The following is a 17,913-nucleotide window of genomic DNA, read 5'->3' as shown; positions in this document are numbered from 1 at the left end:
GTTTGAGCAGAGGCCTGGGGAACTCTGTGGGGTGCCCCGGCCAGCAGTGTGCTGGGTCTTTAAATACCCCACGCCGTGTGTGGGTGGGTTGGGAGGGATGAGGGGGGCTGATGAATGTGCCATTAATGAGCCATTAATGAGCCGAGTTCCACTGGGAATAATTCTCCCTTTGTGTCCCCAGCACCATCCCAGCTGCTGCCCGTGTGGATCTCACTGCCCCAGCCTCAGAATACGCATCTTTGCCTTCCGTCCCAGCTGGTGATGGAGTCGAAGCTTCCATTCCCTCCTGCCAACGTCTGGCCAAGGACTTAAGCAGGTATCGTACAGAACCCTCCCTCCCAGCTGCTGCCCCCAGAGAGGAGGGGCCTGGCGTCCCTGTCCCACAAGCCCTGTGGGAGCTGCATTTAGGAGGGTGCCAAGGAGGCGTTGACAGCTTGGACCCGTGATGCCATGTATGATCGTTTGGCCTGTGGTTGATCTGAAGTTTACCCTTTCGAGCAAGCTCTCCACGTAACAGTGGGGACACCCTGTGTGAGCGTTCGTGTATTAGTATTAGTAACAGTCGGCATATTCCAAAGAAGCAGTACCAATAGGATATATATTCACATATACAGGCATAACTTATTTTATTGTGCTTTGCAGATACTGAGTTTTACAGAGTGAAGGCTTGTGGCAACCCTGAGTTGGGAAGTCAGTGACATTTTTCCAACAGCGTTTTTTCACTTCATGTTTCCGTGCCACATCAGACTTTCTCACTGCTATATATGTTATGATCATCTGTGACCAGTGATCTTTTTCATATTTACCTATTTTATTTATTTATTTGCCTGTGCTGGCCTGAGTTGTGGCATGTGGGATCTTTAGTTGTGGCATGCAGACTTCTAGCTGTAGCATGTGGGGTCGAGTTCCCCGACCAGGAATGGAACCCAGGCCCCTCAGCCACTGGACCACCAGAGAAGTCCCTGTGATCAGTGAGTTTCGATGTTACTATTGCAAAAAGATGATGACTCACTGAAGGCTCAGTGATTAGCATTTTTCACTGATTAGCATTTTTTAGCAATTTTTCTTTTAATTAAGGTATGTGCATTGGTTTTTTTACACATAGTACAGTACACTTACTAGTCTACTGCTGCTGCTAAGTCGCTTCAGTTGTGTCCGACTCTGTGCGACCCTATAGACGGCAGCCCACCAGGCTCCCCCATCCCTGGGATTCTCCAGGCAAGAACGCTGGAGTGGGTCGCCATTTCCTTCTCCAATGAATGAAAGTGAGAGTGAAGTTGCTCAGTCGTGTCTGACCCTCAGCGACCCCATGGACTGCAGCCCACCAGGCTCCTCTGTCCATGGGATTTTCCAGGCAAGAGTACAGGAGTGGGGTGCCGTTACCAGGCTCCTCCGTCCATGGGATTTTCCAGGCAAGAGTATTGGAGTGGGGTGCCACTGCCTTCTCCCAAGTCTACAGTATAGTATAAAAATAATTGTTTTGCACTGGGAAGCCAAAAAATTCTTGTAACTCACTTTACGGTGATACTTTCTTTATTTTGGTGGTCTGAAACCAAACCTATAATACCTCTGAGGTCTGCCTCTTTAGCCTGGAGTAGGAAATGGCAACCCACTCCAGTATTCTTGCCTGGAGAATCCCATGGACAGAGGAGCCTGGCAGGCTACAGTCCTTAGGGTCACAAAAAGTCAGACACGACTGAGCGACTTAGCACGCACTGTCTCTTTAGAGAGAAATTTATTTTAAGGAATTGGCTCATACAAATGTGGAGACTGGCAAATCCAAAATTTGCAAGGCAGGCCAGCAGGCTGGAGACCTGGGGAAGAACTGATGTTGTAACTGGAGTTTAAAGGCCATATCCTGGCAGACCTCCCTCTTCTTTGGTGGATCTCATTCTTTCTGTCTTAAAGCCTTCAACTGATTGGGTGAGGTCCATCCACATTATAAAGGGTAATCTTCTTATTCAAAGTCTACTGGGTTAAATGCTACTTTCATTGGAAAAGTCCCTAATGCTCGGAAAGACTGAGGGCAGAAGAAGAAGAGGGCGTCAGAGGATGAGATGGCTTGATGGCATCACTGATGCGGTGGACATGAACTTGGGCAAACTTCGGGAGATGGTGAGGGACAGGGAGGCCTGGTGTGCTGCAGTCCATGGGGTCACACAGAATCCAACAGGACTGGGTGACTGAACAATAACGACTCATCTAAAAAATATCTTCACAGTGACATCTACAGTGGTGTTTGACTAAATATCTGAGTACGATGGCCAAGTCAACGCTTAAAATTAACCCTCACAGCAAGTAGTCAGAAATCCTGTTTCATGCAAAACAATTGATGCTGATTAGAAACTTTTCTGCTTAGCTACTAAGTCCTCTGAAGAATGTGCTTGGACAGCCTTTTCTTGTGTAGAGCTAAACACACCGTGATGTGTTGTGAATGGGCAGCCTGTGACCTCAGAAAGTCTACTGCTGGGGAGGCAGTAGGTGGGGATGGAGCTAGTCCGGAGTCCCTCTTATCTGGATGGTGCATCTTGGAGTAGAAGCTCTTTCCCTCCCATCATCTCCTGAGATCAACCTGCTGCTCTGTTGGTCCGGAGACCCAGAGGGATGGGTGGGATAATTTATCTGCAATCCCTCCACCCCTTAATGACAGAGCAGGAACCTCATCCTACCCCTCCTGGTTCCAGGGCCCTGCCTTATCTACTGCTGCTGGCCTCAGGCTGAGCGAGAAAGGTCTGGGAAGCCTGGCTTCTGGTGGTGAGACTGCATGAGCGATCATTCGTGGGAGTTTGGGGAGACCCTCTTGATTTGCCTTTGGACATAGTAGGTGCTTGATAAAAATGTGTTTAAGAAAGAAGTAAGCTTCTTAAATAGTCTGCCCTTTAGTTTCTTAAAAAGTAAGCACACATCTATCATCCGATCTAGGAAAGCCACTTTCAGATATTTATCCATGAAAAATGAAAATATGTATCTACCTAAAAACTTGTATGTTTATAGCAGCTTTATTCATAATCACCCCCAAACTGAAACAACCCAAATGTCTACCATTTGGTAAATGGTAAAGCTGGTAAATGAATAAACAAATTCTGGTCTATTTATCCTATAGACTACTGCTCGGCATGAAAAGAAACAAACCACTGATTCATGCAACAAAATAGATGAATCTTAACTATATTATGCTGAGTGGGAAAGGTCAGGCTCAGAAGACTACATGTTGTGTGAATATCCATTTATTTGATATTCTGGAAAAGGCAAAGCTGTAAGGAATGGACACCATGTCGGTGGTTGCCAGGGCTGGGAGCGGGGTTTGGGAATTGACTACGGAAGGCCATGGGCGATCTTTAGCGGGCGATAGAAATGTTCCATGTTTTGATGGTTGTGGAGGCTACATATCAAAGTTCGTGGAACTCTACATCTGAAAAGGATGAATTTCACTGTCAATAAGTTATATCTCAATTTAAAAAAAAGTTATGACAGCCCATACCTGCCACTCGGGGTGGCCTCTACCTTTAGGTTACATCTTTTAAAAAAGCAAAATTTGAAACATAAAAAGAAAAAGAACCAAGCTTATCCAAGGGCTGGAGTAAGTTTTTGATGGAATCACACACACACACACACACACAAACTGCACCCAAAACAACTGTGTCATCTAGACTGTACTGTAAGTACAGTCATCCAGGCTGTACCCTAAGTACAGTCTGGTACCATAACCCATCTGCTCAGGGTCCCCGCCCTGAGGTCACCTGGGTTCCACATTTTAAACCTCGCACACAAGGTGCATCTGGTTCACCTCACCCCTGGGGTTTATTCCTGGGAGCCAGTCTCCTTGGGTTGCTTCTGAATCTCATTCATTCATGTATATGAGGGTTTAGTAGTATGAACTTGGGGTTTTCTGGGCCATAGACAGGCACTGCCCCTGTGGCTCTTACAGCTCGCTGGGGAACACAGCTGAGCAAGTAGTTTTGAATGGGTCAGAAGAGGGGTGCAGTGCAGGGTGGTAGAGGAACCTCTTTCCATCTGGGTGACTGGGGAAGGTTTCCCCGGGGAGGTGACTTCTAAGCTGAGAGCTGAAGGCTGAACGGACTTAACTATGTATGGGCAGGGCAAGGCGCAGCATCTGCAGAAACCTCAAAGATAGAGACGGGAGCAAAGCTGAAGGGTCTTGTGGAGGAGGCGGGGCTGGGGGTGGCCCAGGGCACAGGGGCAGGTGGTTGGCACACCGTGGCTCAGGAAGGGTTAGGGGGCTTTATAATTTTTCTTGGTGGAATTTTTAAAAAATGTATTTCTTTTTAAAAATTTTTATTTATTTAATATTTCTTTATTTTTGAGTGTGCTGGATTTTTTTTGCTGTGTGCGGGCTTTCTCCAGATGCAGGGAGTGGGGGCTTCTCTCTGGTTGTGGCGCATGGGCTTAGCTGCCCCGTGGCACGTGGGGTCTTCCTGGACCACAGGCAGATTGAACCCGTGTCCCCTGCATCGGTGGGCGGATCCTCAACCACTGGGCCACCTGGGAGGTCCTAATGGATTTATTTTAAGAATAGTTTTAGATTTACCAGAAAAGTGAGACGATAGTGTAGAGTTCCCATTTACACACGCATAACTATCACTCACTCACTCACCATTTCCCCTGATACTAACACCTTAACAATAGCATGGTACATTTGATACAATTCGTGAACCAATACTGGCACGTGATTATTAACTCAAGTCCATAGTTTATTCCGATTCCCATATTTTTTTCTCCTAATGTCCTTTTTCTGTCTCAGGACTCCATCCAAGACAGGACATGGCATTTAGTCCTCACGTCTCCTTAGGTCCCTCTCGGCTGTGACAGTTTCTCAGACTTTCATGTTCGTGGTGACCTTGACCATGTTCATTTTGAGGAGGGGACGGGTCAGGTGTTTTGTAGGATGTCCCGTAGTTGAGATTTGTCTGGCATTTTTCTTCTGATCAGACGTATGGGGTGTGGGGAGGAAGATTACAGAGGCTAAATGCCGTTTCCATCACATCATGTCAAGGGTGCTTACTCTCAGCATGGTTTATTCCTGTGCGTGTTGACCTTGATCGCTCGGCTGGGGTTGTGTTTGCCAGATTTCTCCACTGTCAAGTTTCTCTTTTTTCTCCTTTTCCATGTTGCCCTCTTTGGAAGGAAGTCACTGTGGACACACCTCAAGATTGGAGCATTGTACCCCTTCTTTTACGGGGATTATCTATCCACAAAGTTTTGGAAATTTATATGGGAGATTTTTCTCTTCTCCCTCATTTATTAATGTATTTAGTCATTTAGCTATATCACTCTGGACTCAAGGGCATCTATTTTATGAGTTATACAGTACAATACTACTTTATTTGGTTACTCAGATTGTTGTTTCAACTTTGACCACTGAACCGTTGGTGCTTAGGGCTTTATTTTAAGAAGGTCCAGAAGCCCCAAGGCAGGCAGAGATTTGAGCAGATTTGCATTTTTGAAGGATCTCTCCAGCTGCTTGGCAGGGCTGGAGTGGTTTCAGGGTGGATCAGGGTCCCCAGGGTTTAGGGCTCTGTGTCCTGGCCCAGTGGATTGGATGGGACGGGGGCAGCTGCGGTCCCATCGCCCTAAGTACATCTCAGCTGTGCCTTCAGGGTTGCCAGCCCCACCCCCCACCCCTTCCATGGCTGCTTTTTACAACAGGGCTGTGGCCTGGATCCAGGGATCCACATAAATCCTGTCTTTTTGCCTTTGCCGGGTCCTTGGAAGTTTTCAAAGCAAGTTTCAAAAATGCACAGATGATTTCATTTCACTGAGATGGAGGTTGTTATTCAGGTCTAGGCTAGAGTCCGAGGTCCCCGCTGGTCTCATGGTTCAGAGATATATCCTTCATCAGTACGATTTCCAGGTTTACCTGGTGGTTCAGTCGGTAGAGAATCTGCCTTCAATGCAGGACATCTGGGTTTGATCCCTGGGTTGGGAAGATCCCCTGGAGAAGGAAATGGCAACCCACTCCAGTATTCTTGCCTGGAAAATTCTATGGACAGAGGATCCTGGCGGGCTACAGCCCATGGAGTCACAGAGAGTCGGACATGACTGAGAGACTAAACCACCAGCAGTGCCCGTTTCTAGCCAGACTTCTCTCGCTGGAGCTGGCACACGCTCTGTGTGTTTCTGTGTTTACTCCATGCTCAGGCGACTGCAGTGGCTTTGTCTTCCCCTTTTTGGGCTTGGAGGGGACCAGGAGGGCATCAAGACCCGGCATCTTAACAAAGAAAGCCCAGGGCACAGCTCATCACAGAATCGACAGATGTTCTGTTCTTGCAAGCACACCGGGTGACTTCCTGCAGCCTCCCCCTGCTTCTGATGGCTGCTGTGGAAATGATGACATCAACCCACATTTCCAGTGCAAATGGCTTTTCTCCGGGGTTTTCCCACCCCACCCCTCCCCCGTGCCCACTGCTAATCATTAGGCCGCAAGCCTCAGGGAGAACAGATGTGACTTTGACAGAGTCCAGGGGAGGGGAGGAGGAAAGAGAGCTTCAGTTTCTCTGCTTCCCAACTCTGCCTGAGCCCGTCCTGGGAGGGACACTGTCCACCAAGGTGGCAGCGCTCCGACAGGCCCCCCTTGCTCCTGCAGCATGGCCTGTCCGTGGCCTTTGTGCTCAGCAGACACTCTGACCTACTAAAGCTGTTTGGAAGGCGTTATGCAGCAATTAATTGAGCTTTGAGAGGCTGAAGCCAGGCACAGCGTCTAAAGATAAAGCATTTCCAGGAATGCAGGTCCAAAGCCCTCACTCTTAACCAAGGCATCCACCGCTGACCGCGGGTTTTGGGACCTCAGGGGGCTTGTGGCAAAGAGCCTGCTGTGTTTGGCGTGTGGGCCAGGCAGACGTGAACTTGAGTACACGAGAGCTGACCTCCCACTCTGCTTGCCGGGGACGGTTGTCCTTGAGGAAACTGTAACTTGGAAACCTGGCCAACGGCTGCCTGCATGGTCCGGAAGGAATGAGACGGGGCAGGGGGTGGGGGGTGGCAGCTGAGCTTCTTGCAAAGAGGAAGCTGGTTCCATGTTGATGCAGGAAGGCCAGGGAACAACATCCCTGAAAAACGCCACCCTGAACGCAGCCAGGGGTTTGGGGAGAGGCAGGCGGTCTGGGCTCACCAGGGTGTCTGGTGAGATGTCCCCAGCCCCTGCTTGCCATCAGCAGCCCCCAAGAGCTCTTGGCTCTCTGTCAATCCTTCTCCTGGATTTGAGAGGTTTGCCCAGCGGGAAAGGGAGCAGAAAGCCCTGCTCCCTGGCCCCACCTAGGGTGGTCCCCTCCTCCTGCCAGGTCTGGGGAGTGGACCCCTTGAGAAATACTGCACATCCTTGCACACAGAGCCAGTTCATTTGTCCACTCACAGCTCAGTGGTTCATTTTGTAGGTGGTAGTTTATCGTGTGCAACTCTTGTGATTCCACGGACTGTAGCCCGTCCATGGGATTTCCCAACCAAGAATACTGGAGTGGGTTGCCATGTCCTCTTCCAGGGGATCTTCTCCACCCAGATATCGAACCCCAGTCTCCTGCATTTGCAGGCGGATTCTTTACCGCAGAGCCATCAGGGAAGCTGATCAGGACCATTCTTGGGTTTGCTGATGATGAGCCACTGCACCAAGCAGACTGGGCTCTGATCCGGCTTCATGGTCCATTTCAGCCACTCTCCTGCCTATCAGACCCACTCTTGCAGGGCAGCCTGGGCATGGCTATGTTGCCAAGCATCCCCATCCTGGCGGGACCAGCAGAGGCCGTCTGACCTGGGCCTCCCCGGCTTTCAGTCATTCTCAAGAACAGGCCCCGGTGTTTGTGAGCTGCTCGGCTTCCCATTGTTTGTGGCGGGCGTATCTGGGAGCTATACCTGACTGACTTCAGCCCTGGCAGCCCAGGGAGGGAGGGAGGCTGATACCCCCTCTCCAAACTCAGTGCAGCAGAAGGTGGACTTCCCAGTCTGGGCGAAGCCCGCATGGAGTGGGCGGGCCCCATGCTCCATCCCTCAAATTCTTCTTCCCGTTTCTGGGGGGCCACCAGGCAGCGCTCCCCTCATCCTGCTTATTGGGGCACACCTGGGAGACCCCCGCTCTGGGCTGAAGTCCCAGGACCCTCTCCAAAGCCTGGAAGGGAGTCCAACCTGATTTGGGGCTTAGTGAGGAGCAGGGGGTGGCCTTGGAAGTTTGCGGAGCCAGTGAGGGCCTGCCTGGCCCAGCTCCGGTTTGGTGGGAGGTATCAGGGCAGCGAGAAGCCTGCAAGCTCACTCCCCATTCCCAGCGGTGCCCCAGACCCTATGTTAGATTGGCTGCCACTTTATAATTGTAGATTTTGCATTTCAAGGGGCTGCTTTTCTTCCAAACCAAGGATATGCCTTTGGACCCTCAGACCCAGCAGGAGGCATAAGGGTGGTTGCCAGGAGCAGGTGGAGAAGGAGACCCCCGAATTGAAGGAGGAGCCAGGAAGGAGACAGAACCCCAGGGAGGTAGAGTGGGAGAAGGGCTCCTTGTCAAGACATGCTCAGCTCAGGGCCCCCCATCTCCAGTTGTGGGGGCCTCTGTTGGTGAGTCCGTTTCTGTTACACTTTGACTCAGGAGATGAAGTCACAGGCGCGATGCTCTGAGCGGCAGGACGTGCTGAGTGCACTGAGTCTCAGTGGTCCTGTAGTGTGTCTTCTGCTTTGTTTCTGTCCATCTGTCCGTCTGGGCATCCCCCTATCCAGTCCTCCACTGGTTTGTGTCCATCCGCCCACTCAGCACACACATCCTGGGTGGATTCTATGCCATATCCCGTGTATGACACAGCATAGGAGAAGGTGCACAGAGTCGGAGAGATGGGCTCCTGGCCCATCTGTGAGCTGTGTGACCTTGGACAAGTTAGTTACCCGACCACTCTGAGCCTTTGTTGACCCATCTGTGAAATCAGTCTGGGTAGTACCCACATCTTGGAGGTAACTGTGAGGAGTAAATGAGGTCAGTGAAAAATGTCGCTTGGTGCTCCGCAGGTGAAAAGTGAATGTTGCTCAGTCGTGGCCAACTCTTTGCAACCCCATGGACTGTACACAGTCTGTGGAATTCTCCAGGCCAGAATACTGGAATGGGCAGCCTTTCCCTTCTTCAGGGGATCTTTCCAACCCAGGGATCGAACACAGGTCTCCCGCATTGTGGGTGGATTCTTTACCAGCCAAGCCACAAGGGAAGCCCAAGAATACTGGAGTGGGTAGCCTATCCCTTCTCCAGGGGATCTTCCTGACCCAGGAATCGAACTGGGGTCTCCTGCATTGCAGGTGGGTTCTTTACCAGCTGAGCTATCATTTAATCAGCATCAACTCCCCTGATGCCCAGGGGTGCTGGGAGAACGGGGGCAGACAGAGAAGGCTGTTCAGTAGACAGACACAGTGTGATCAGCATGTAGGCTCTCCAGCAGAGTTGAGAACAGAGGACCCAGCAGAGCAGGCTGGAAGGCACCCCGGGGAGGGAGAGCCACACATGCAAGGCCTGGTGGGAGGCTCAACAGTTTCCAGCAGCAGGTTGGGAGAAGCCTAGAGGGACCAGGAGGAGGATGTGGCAGTGATTTTCAGATCTGCAGCCAGGCTGGGAAGTTCCACTAAGTGAAAGGATTGTCTCCTCTTTTTAAGCAGGGGACAGTCAGGACCGGATTTAGTCTGGGGAACTGTCTCTGGAGGCCAAGGAGAGGGTGGATGGCGAGGAGAGGCTGGAAGTCTCTGGACCATTGGAGTTATTACCATGGTCCAAAGGGAGGGGATGGTGGCCTAAACTAGGGCAGTGGCCATGGGATTGGGGAGGATAGGAGTTGATCTTTCGGGCTTGCATTCGTTCATTCTGCTGTGGGCTGGCCTGAAGCCTGGGGCTGGGGATACAGTGGTGCCCCCAAAGACACAGGCACATTCTTCTGAAGGGGACCCTGCAGGAGTGGCCGTTCCCGGCTGGACTGTGATTCTGGGCAGGAGCTCCTGGACGAGTCTCCCGGTCTCTGAGGCCCTCTCCCAACATTTCCTCCCATCCTGCCCGGGCTGGGCTCAGGGTGGAAGGGGCGTAGGGCCCACATGGTTCCACCCAGCACAGAGCCCCTGGTGTTTTCTTCTGGCTCCTTGGGGATGACTTGCCCACCTTGTGACCCACCTCAGCAGCCCTGACCCCGACTCTGTCTAAAAACCATCTCACTGAGCAGCATCATCCCCCGGTGGCTTCATGAAACCACAGAATCTGAGGCCTTCTCAGGTTTCCATAACACGGCTCCCCACGTTTATTGTCCCCATTGTATAGATGGGAAAGTTGAGGCTCAGTGAGGTCAGGGCCTTGCCTAAGGTCACAAGCTCCTAGAGCAAAACTGAGGTGGGAGGCGTTTGGGTTGGGTCATCTTCAGGACTCCTGCAGGACGCCTGCCAGCTTCTGACTCCGGAATGAGGCACTCTGGGCTTGGTGTCCCAGAGATGCGGTTAAGAGTCAGTGAAGCAGGGGCACGGAGTCCTCCGCTGGACACAGTGACTTGCTTTTTCACAAAGCGGCTGCAGCAGCAGGTAATCTGGATGGAGCACTTGCTGTATGCCTGGTGCAGCTGTACTAAGAACTTTTCATATATCATCTCATTTAAATCTTACACTGTCCATGTTGGTGGGAAGGTACGATTATTATCATTTCCATTGCACAGATGAGAAAACAGAAACAGGAGGGTTAAGTAACTTCTTTGGGTCAGTTTAAGGATTCAGATGAGTGAAAACATTCCCCACTCATCTTTTTGATTTAGGTATCTGGGGAAGAGAGTTTAAGTCAGACCTCATTCCTGGGCACCCAGCCTGGCCGTCTCTCCCAGTATCACACACACAGAAATCAGGACTTGCCATCGAGGAGGGTGATGAGGTTGGTGGCGGGGCTGGCACTTGCATGGGATACCAGTGAGAAGATACATCCTTGGGATCACTCCGCTGATCCTTCTTCAGCTCTGGCCTCATGGGAAAGGACTTTGGTTTCTGCCTCTCTCCTCTGTGTCTCTTACGTACAGATCTGTCCACCCATCTGTCCACCCATAGCTGTTGAAGGTCTCCGAGTGCCAGCACTGGGCATTCTGTGGGGCACGTGGGAAGCGTGGCCTCAGCCCTCCGGGAGTGGACCTGGCCCAGACCTCTGCTTTGTAAGGAGAAGCTGGGTGCTGGGGGTGCCTGGGGAAGGCGGCCACCCTAGTTTGTAAGGGTCAGAGCAGGCCCCTCTGGAGAGCGAAGCTGACCTTCCAGAAACCAGGAACCTTTGGTACCCCTGAGGCTAGGGGACCAGAGGCATGTTCCTGGGCTGGACAGTCACTGCCCCATGGAAATGTTCACATAAAGTAGGACCCCTTCGTCTTTCTGGATTAATGGCGTAAAGAGATGCAAAAAAAAAAAAAAAAAAAAAGAATATACCAAGCACTTAACTCTGCACTCAACTTTTTTTTAAGTCATCAGCCTCTGTAAGCTGTCAGGAGACCTAGAAATGTCTCTCACACATTTTCTTAAGGTCAACGGGATGAGGCAGAATTGGGTCAGTCTGTTGTCATGGAAAGAATGTCTTCCCGTGGAGAGATCAGTTCTTAAAAATCTGAGTATTGGGGAAAAATAATCCCTTTTCCTCAGGCACAGTTAAAAGCTAATTACATCCAGTGACAGATAGGCAAGTGCCTTGGGAATTACACAGACAGGGCCTGTGGGGGTGGTTATGAAAAGAAGGATGCATTTTTAGGGTTTGGTAGCACATGGAGAAGGCAGGGCACCCCATTCCAGTACTCTTGCCTGGAGAATCCCAGGGACAGGGGAGCCTGGTGGGCTGCCGTCTATGGGGTTGCACAGAGTCAGACACGACTGAAGTGACTTAGCAGCAGCAGCAGCAGCACATGGATAGACAGACACATGCCTGCACGCACACGCGCACACACACACACACACACTCATTCACCCCCTCTGCTCTCAGATGCTATGCTAATTATCTCTGAGAAGATGCTCACGGCTGCTATTTCTGGCCCAGCCGTTCTGGATTGCTCTTCTATCCCAGAGCCTTGAGTCAGCAGTTCTGGGCCTCGGTGCTCGGTTTCCACTGCTCCGCTCACAAGTAGGGCAGTCCCGTGTCAGGCTCTGTGTCGAACCGCTCGTCGGGGGTGGGAAGGAAGTCAGTGATTCCAGACTAGCTGACAGCCTGGCCGCCCTCCTGAAGGGGCCGCTGCTCCAGGGCAGGGGGCGTCCCAGGGACCCAGCGAAGCAAGGGCCACAGAGTCCAGCGCTCCGGCCGCGCTTGTTTGCATTTCCATCTTGGAAGCGTTTCCCCGCTGAACGGCCACGGTGGTGGTGCCGCTGAGGAGAGACCTCCCCGAGTCCAGACGGGCGGCACCTGCACTTCTCAAACCGTTTCTCCAGTCCGGCTTCGGAAAGCAGCTTTGCTGTCCATTTTGGCAGCGGGGAGGTTCCCTCTCTGTTTACCCCTGGATGTTCTGTTTAAAAGGCCTCTTATTCCTGGTACACAGTAGTAAGCTCTAGAGGAACTCTGTGGATTAACACATCGACAGTCCAATCAAATACAATATTTAAGCCCTTCTAACAAGGACTGAAATGTTTTTACAGTGATTTTGCAATATTCGGTTCTTCTTGGAAATAGTTCTCTGGGAAGAAAAATGGATTTCACTGGTTATGTTTTTGGCCCCAGTCAGTTGGTTCTCTGCTCCCTGGCTTGAATGAAATTCCACTATTTCTACACAGAAGCTTGCACTCCGGAGGTTGGAGTTTTATTTGGCCAAATGTCTACCTGTTTGGTTTTGCCTGTGATCTTAAACTTAGTTGATAAAATTAGCTACAGGAAGGAGTCCAGATTATCTAAAGAAAACTGTTCCCTGAGAAAGGCCACTTGACATGAATCCACTTACTGAATCGAACTTTTAAGGTGATTGTGTGGAAAATGTTTGATTGGGCCTTGATGTTGAAGAAAGAAGTGAAAAAATTATGAAAATGATTTATATTTAACAAAATGTGGACTTTAATGATAACCACATGTTAATGCTTAGCATGAACAAAGGATTTTGGCCATATTTTTCTGGCAGATTTTCAGACTCACATATTCTTCACACTTGACTCCTGCATCTCAAGAACAGTCACTTTTAACATAAATGCTTCAGTTTTAACATAAATGTTTCATTTAATATACATGCTTCAGCAGTTTTCTGAAGGGCTCTTTCCATTTTTGGACGTCCTATCTTGGAAGCTACCTTCTTCCTCATTTTTGAGAGTTTTTCCTCTTCAGTTGTTCACAGATTGTCATTTTTCAATGGCTCTGGGTGGCTTTTGAGCAATTCATCAGGGTCAGATTCGTCCACTTCATGGTGTCCTGCAGCTTCTGCTAGGTTTGCAGTTTTCTTTGCAGTTGTTGGTGGTGTATGCTGCTGCTGCTGCTAAGTTACTTCAGTCGTGTCCGACTCTGTGCGACCCCAGAGACGGCAGCCCACCAGGCTCCCCCATCCCTGGGATTCTTCAGGCAAGAACACTGGAGTGGGTTGCCATTGCCTTCTCCAATGCATGAAAATGAAGAGCAAAAGTGAAGTCGTTCAGTCGTGTCTGACTCTTAGCAACCCCATGGACTGCAGCCCACCAAGCTCCTCCGTCCATGGGATTTTCCAGGCAAGAGTACTGGAGTGGGGTGCCATTGCCTTCTCCGGTTGGTGGTGTATATTTCCCCACAATCAACGAGAGACACTGGCAAGGACTCGTGAAGCCAGGAGGATGTGAGGGACAGCTGAGTCCAGAAGTGGCTGCTTTGTTGATGAACATCTTCCAAGGCTGACCTTGGCTTCCTCTTTGTAACCTTCACTTTACATAACTATAGAAACACTTGAGTCTTTTCAGGAGCATAAATGAGGGGACCCTCTCTGCAGGATGGGACAACCAGAAATATATCCTCAGGGAAGTTCATTTATTTTTTCAATATCATTTTTTGATGTGGACCATTTGTAAAGTTTTATTGAATTTGTTACAATATTGTTTCCATTTCATATTTTGGTTTTTTGGCCTTGAGGCATGTGGGATCCTAGCTCCTAACCAGGTAGCAAACCCTCACCTGCCTGCACTGGAGGGCAAAATCTTAACCACTGGACCACCAGGGAAGTCCCTATCCTTCCCAGAACTTCTGATTGTATTAATTGGTGGTGGAGCTGGGTAGCTGCTGATGTGCTTGCTGAAGTAGCCACATGAAACTGAAGGTCTTGTTGGTGGAAGGATATTGTTGAAGGCACTGTCTACTGTATACACCATCTCCTCATGGAGAATCCATAGGAATGAACATATTGAGAATGGCAATCATGCAAAAAGCTGTTTATCCATGGAATGGCCGTTAAAATCTGCTAGGTTTTATGAATTGTGTAACTGAAAATGATTGTTTCCCTTTTTGCTTGTTGTTGTCGTTCAGTCGCTCAGTCGCATCTGACTCTTTGCGACCCCATGGACCAGCACACCAGGCTTCCCTGTCCATCATCATCTCCCAGAGTTTGCTCAAAGTCATGTCCATTGAGTTGGTGATACCGTCCAACCAGCTCATTCTCTGTCATCCCCTTCTCCTCCTGCCTTCAATCTTTCCCAGCACCAGGGTCCTTTCCAACTAGTCAGCTGTTACATCAGGTGGCCAAAGTATTGGAGCTTCAGCTTCAGCATCAGTCCTTCCAATGAATATTCAGTGTTGATTTCCTTTTTGCTTTGGCTGCTGAGGAAGTTAGATCCAGGCCTGCAGCTGACTCCAGCCAGGGCTCAGATAAGTCCTTTCAGGATAAGCTCACTCTCTCTGGCTTTTATCTAACTTTTCTTTCAAGATTCTTTTGCTGTCTTGAGTTGCAAGCTTGAGTCATTTCTTGAAATGAGGTAGGATATATTTTCTAAAATGTCATCTCAAGAGTATCTTCTACCATTTCCATCTCAAAAGAGCTGAATTTATTTGGTAAAGAAAGAAGGATTCTAAGGCTTTTATTTAATCTTTTGGGATGTGGTGTTTGTGTTACTGATTTCTTTTTCATATGTGATGAGACTTCTTAACACAGTGCTGTCCTAACTTTTGCGTAGCCCTGGGTTTTAGTGTTGGCTTGCTTTCTTTCCTTCTTGTAGGAATCAAAGATGTAAAATGTATCCTGAATTCTTAATTTTAAAATAAAAGTGAGTCTTGGGACTTCCCTGGTGGTCCAGTGGTTAAGATTCCACCCTCCCAGTGCAGGGGTCTGGGGTTCGATCCCTGGTCAGGGAACTAGATCCCCATATACTGCAGCTAAAGAGCCTGCATTCAGCTATGAGGATCCTGCATGCCACAATTAAGACCTAGTGCGGCCAAAAAAAAAGAGATGAGTCTTATCTCTCTTTACTAATTCCTTTTCTAGCACATTCTGGGTTGCCTTCCTGGATCTAATACCAAAATCCTCAGCCTTTACCTTGTATCATGTTGTTCAGTTGCTGAGTTGTGTCTGACTCTTGGGACCCCATGGACTGCAGCACGCAGGCTTCGCTGTCCTTCACTATGTCCCGGACTTTTGCTCAAACTCATGTCCATCGAGTCAGTGATGCCATCCAACCATCTCATCCTCTGTCGCCCCCTTCTCCTCCTGCCTTCAATCTTTCCCAGCATCAGGGTCTTTTCCAATGAGTCAACTCTTTGCATCAGATGGTCAAAGTATTGGAGCTTCAGCTTCAGCATCAGTCCTTCCAATGAATCTGAGGGATTGATTTCCTTTTGGTTTGACTGGTTGAATCTCCTTGCTGTCGAAGGGATTCTCAAGAGTCTACTCCAGCACCGCAGTTTGAACAGCATCAGTTCATTGGTGCTCAGCTGTCTTTATGATCCAACTCTCACATCTGTACAAGACTACTGGAAAAACCATAGCTTTGACTATGCGGACCTTTGTCAGCAAAGTGATGTCTGCGTTTTTTGATATGCTGTCAAGGTCTGTATAGTTTTCCTTCCAAGGAGCAAGCATCTTTTAATTTCATGGCTGCATCGTAACAGAAATGAAATTTTCCCCCATGAAGAGTAGTAGCTGTTGGAGTGGTCCTTGCTTGAAAGGATCTTTGAAAGATCTCAGGTGTAACTATGGTAAAGGAGGTGAAAAAAGCATAGAAGATCAGCGCTTTTCAAAGAGTGAGCAAGAGCACCCTGGAAAAGATGGGGTTCTACCTGAGCTGGCTCTTCAACCCAAGTTAACCACTCAGAGTCCCCAGGGTGACCACATGAGATTCAATGTTGGAGTGTAGAAGACAGTCAGATCTAAAAATGAGGGAACCTGATGATGAGATCAGTAGCTCAGTCGTGTCTGACTCTTTGCAACCCTATGGACTGTAGCCCGCCAGGCTCCTCCATTCATGGGATTTTCCAGGCAGGAATACTGGAGTGGGTTACCATTTCCTACTCTAGGGGAATCTTCCTGATCCAGGGATCGAACCCAAGTCTCCTGCATCTCTTGTGTAGGCAGATGAATTCCTTACCACTGAACCAGCTGGGAAGCCTGACAAGCTCCTCCCTTTTCTCTATTCATCGTAAGAATGAAGACTTTTGCCAGGGCAGGCCGGAGAGCAGGGACGCCAGACACAGGCACAGGATACAGTGAGATTCCGATGAGGCGAGAAAGCACCAAAGCTAAAATTTGCTGGAGGTAGCACATGGAGGGGGACATCTGTGGGCTGGAGGAGACTTACGCCTCGTAGAAGCTGGCCGGGAGCTGGGCCCTGATGCACAGGAGGAACGGGGGACCTGGGCCCTGCTCCAGTGCAGGATGGACCCAGTGTTGGGATCAAGGCCAGGATATTGAATTGGGAGTTTCTCCTGAAGACAGTGGACAACTTTTGGAGCAAGGCTGTGCGACATAAAAGCTGTGTCTTCAAAAGCCCAGGAAAATGGACCCCAAACGTAAACCCTGGATGGATAAAGTGCCAGCAGCGTGCCACTCTTGGCCTGCAGGCCGGTCTCCTGCTTGCTGGTCGGCTTCGCTTGTCTCACGCTCCTGTTTACCTACGGTTGCTGAACATGGGCCTGAACTCGGGTCTGAAATCAAACGGCTCCCAGCTTTTACAGTCTTTTATTTTTTCTTTTTATGTATTTGGCTATGCCGGGTCTCAGTTGGGATCTTCGATTTTTGTTGCGGCATGTGGGATCTAATTCCCTGACCGGGGAATGAACCTGGGTCCCCTGCACTGGGAGTGTGGAGTCCCAGCCATTGGGCCACCGGGAAAGTCCGCAGCTCTTGCAGTTTTAGGCAAGGCAGCATGTGACAAGCTGGGTGGAGTTGTGGGGTGTGCAGCTGGACTTTCTGGGTCTCAGTTGAAGGAGCAAGTTGCAAGCGGGTGGTGATGCTGGAGCCTATGGAAAGGTCAGCTTCCTAAAGAGAAGGTCCACGTGCTTTTGTGCAGCCTCTCTGCTGTACCCCCACTAGCTGCACCCCACCCCCCCGCCCCGTGATGGTGAAGGCGAGAGACTTGAAGAAACAGGACCTTGCCCGGGCCCGTTTTCCATCTGTATTTACATTCCCAGTGCTCTCCAGATGGATTTTCTTGTGATCTGACCTACTTTCTTTTAGCAAGTGTGCACAGGCTAATTAGCAGCACAGGGGTCCATTGGTCTTGTTTGTAGAGCGTTGCTGCTATGGCAACTGGAGACTTCCTTGAGGCTGGAGGCAAAGATAAAGCCGCTTAAGTGTGTTTTCCTTGGGGTGTCAGAGGTGCTTCAAATTACTTGCCCTTTCTGACTATGTGTGGTTCAGTCCCTTGGACTTGAGTGGGATTTCAGAGTCTGTATCATATATCTTATCTCTCAGCTACAAGGATTGCGCAAGTTTGCTGAACTTTCTGGTACGTATGTGTCAGGAAGTAACTTGAGAACAGACTCATCTTCTATAGGCCAGGCAGATGCTAAGTGCACTAGTAAAT

General features: G+C 49.7%; 1 protein-coding gene across 11 annotated transcripts in view; it reads left to right on the top strand.

The window, feature by feature from the left end:
* TACC2 (transforming acidic coiled-coil containing protein 2) overlaps nt 1-17,913 on the top strand; it is a 234,542-nt gene that overhangs the window by 135,660 nt on the left and 80,969 nt on the right. For all 11 annotated transcript variants that reach the window (XM_070364027.1, XM_070364024.1, XM_070364033.1 and 8 more), the window contains one exon: nt 182-316. In XM_070364027.1, coding sequence (XP_070220128.1) covers nt 182-316 — 135 coding nt within the window. The remainder of the gene's footprint in view (nt 1-181; nt 317-17,913) is intronic.

The sequence above is a fragment of the Bos mutus genome, chromosome 26, assembly GCF_027580195.1.
Source record: "Bos mutus isolate GX-2022 chromosome 26, NWIPB_WYAK_1.1, whole genome shotgun sequence".
NCBI lineage: Eukaryota > Metazoa > Chordata > Mammalia > Artiodactyla > Bovidae > Bos > Bos mutus.
Note: the sequence above shows the minus strand (reverse complement) of the source record. Positions and strands in the feature narration are given on the sequence as shown.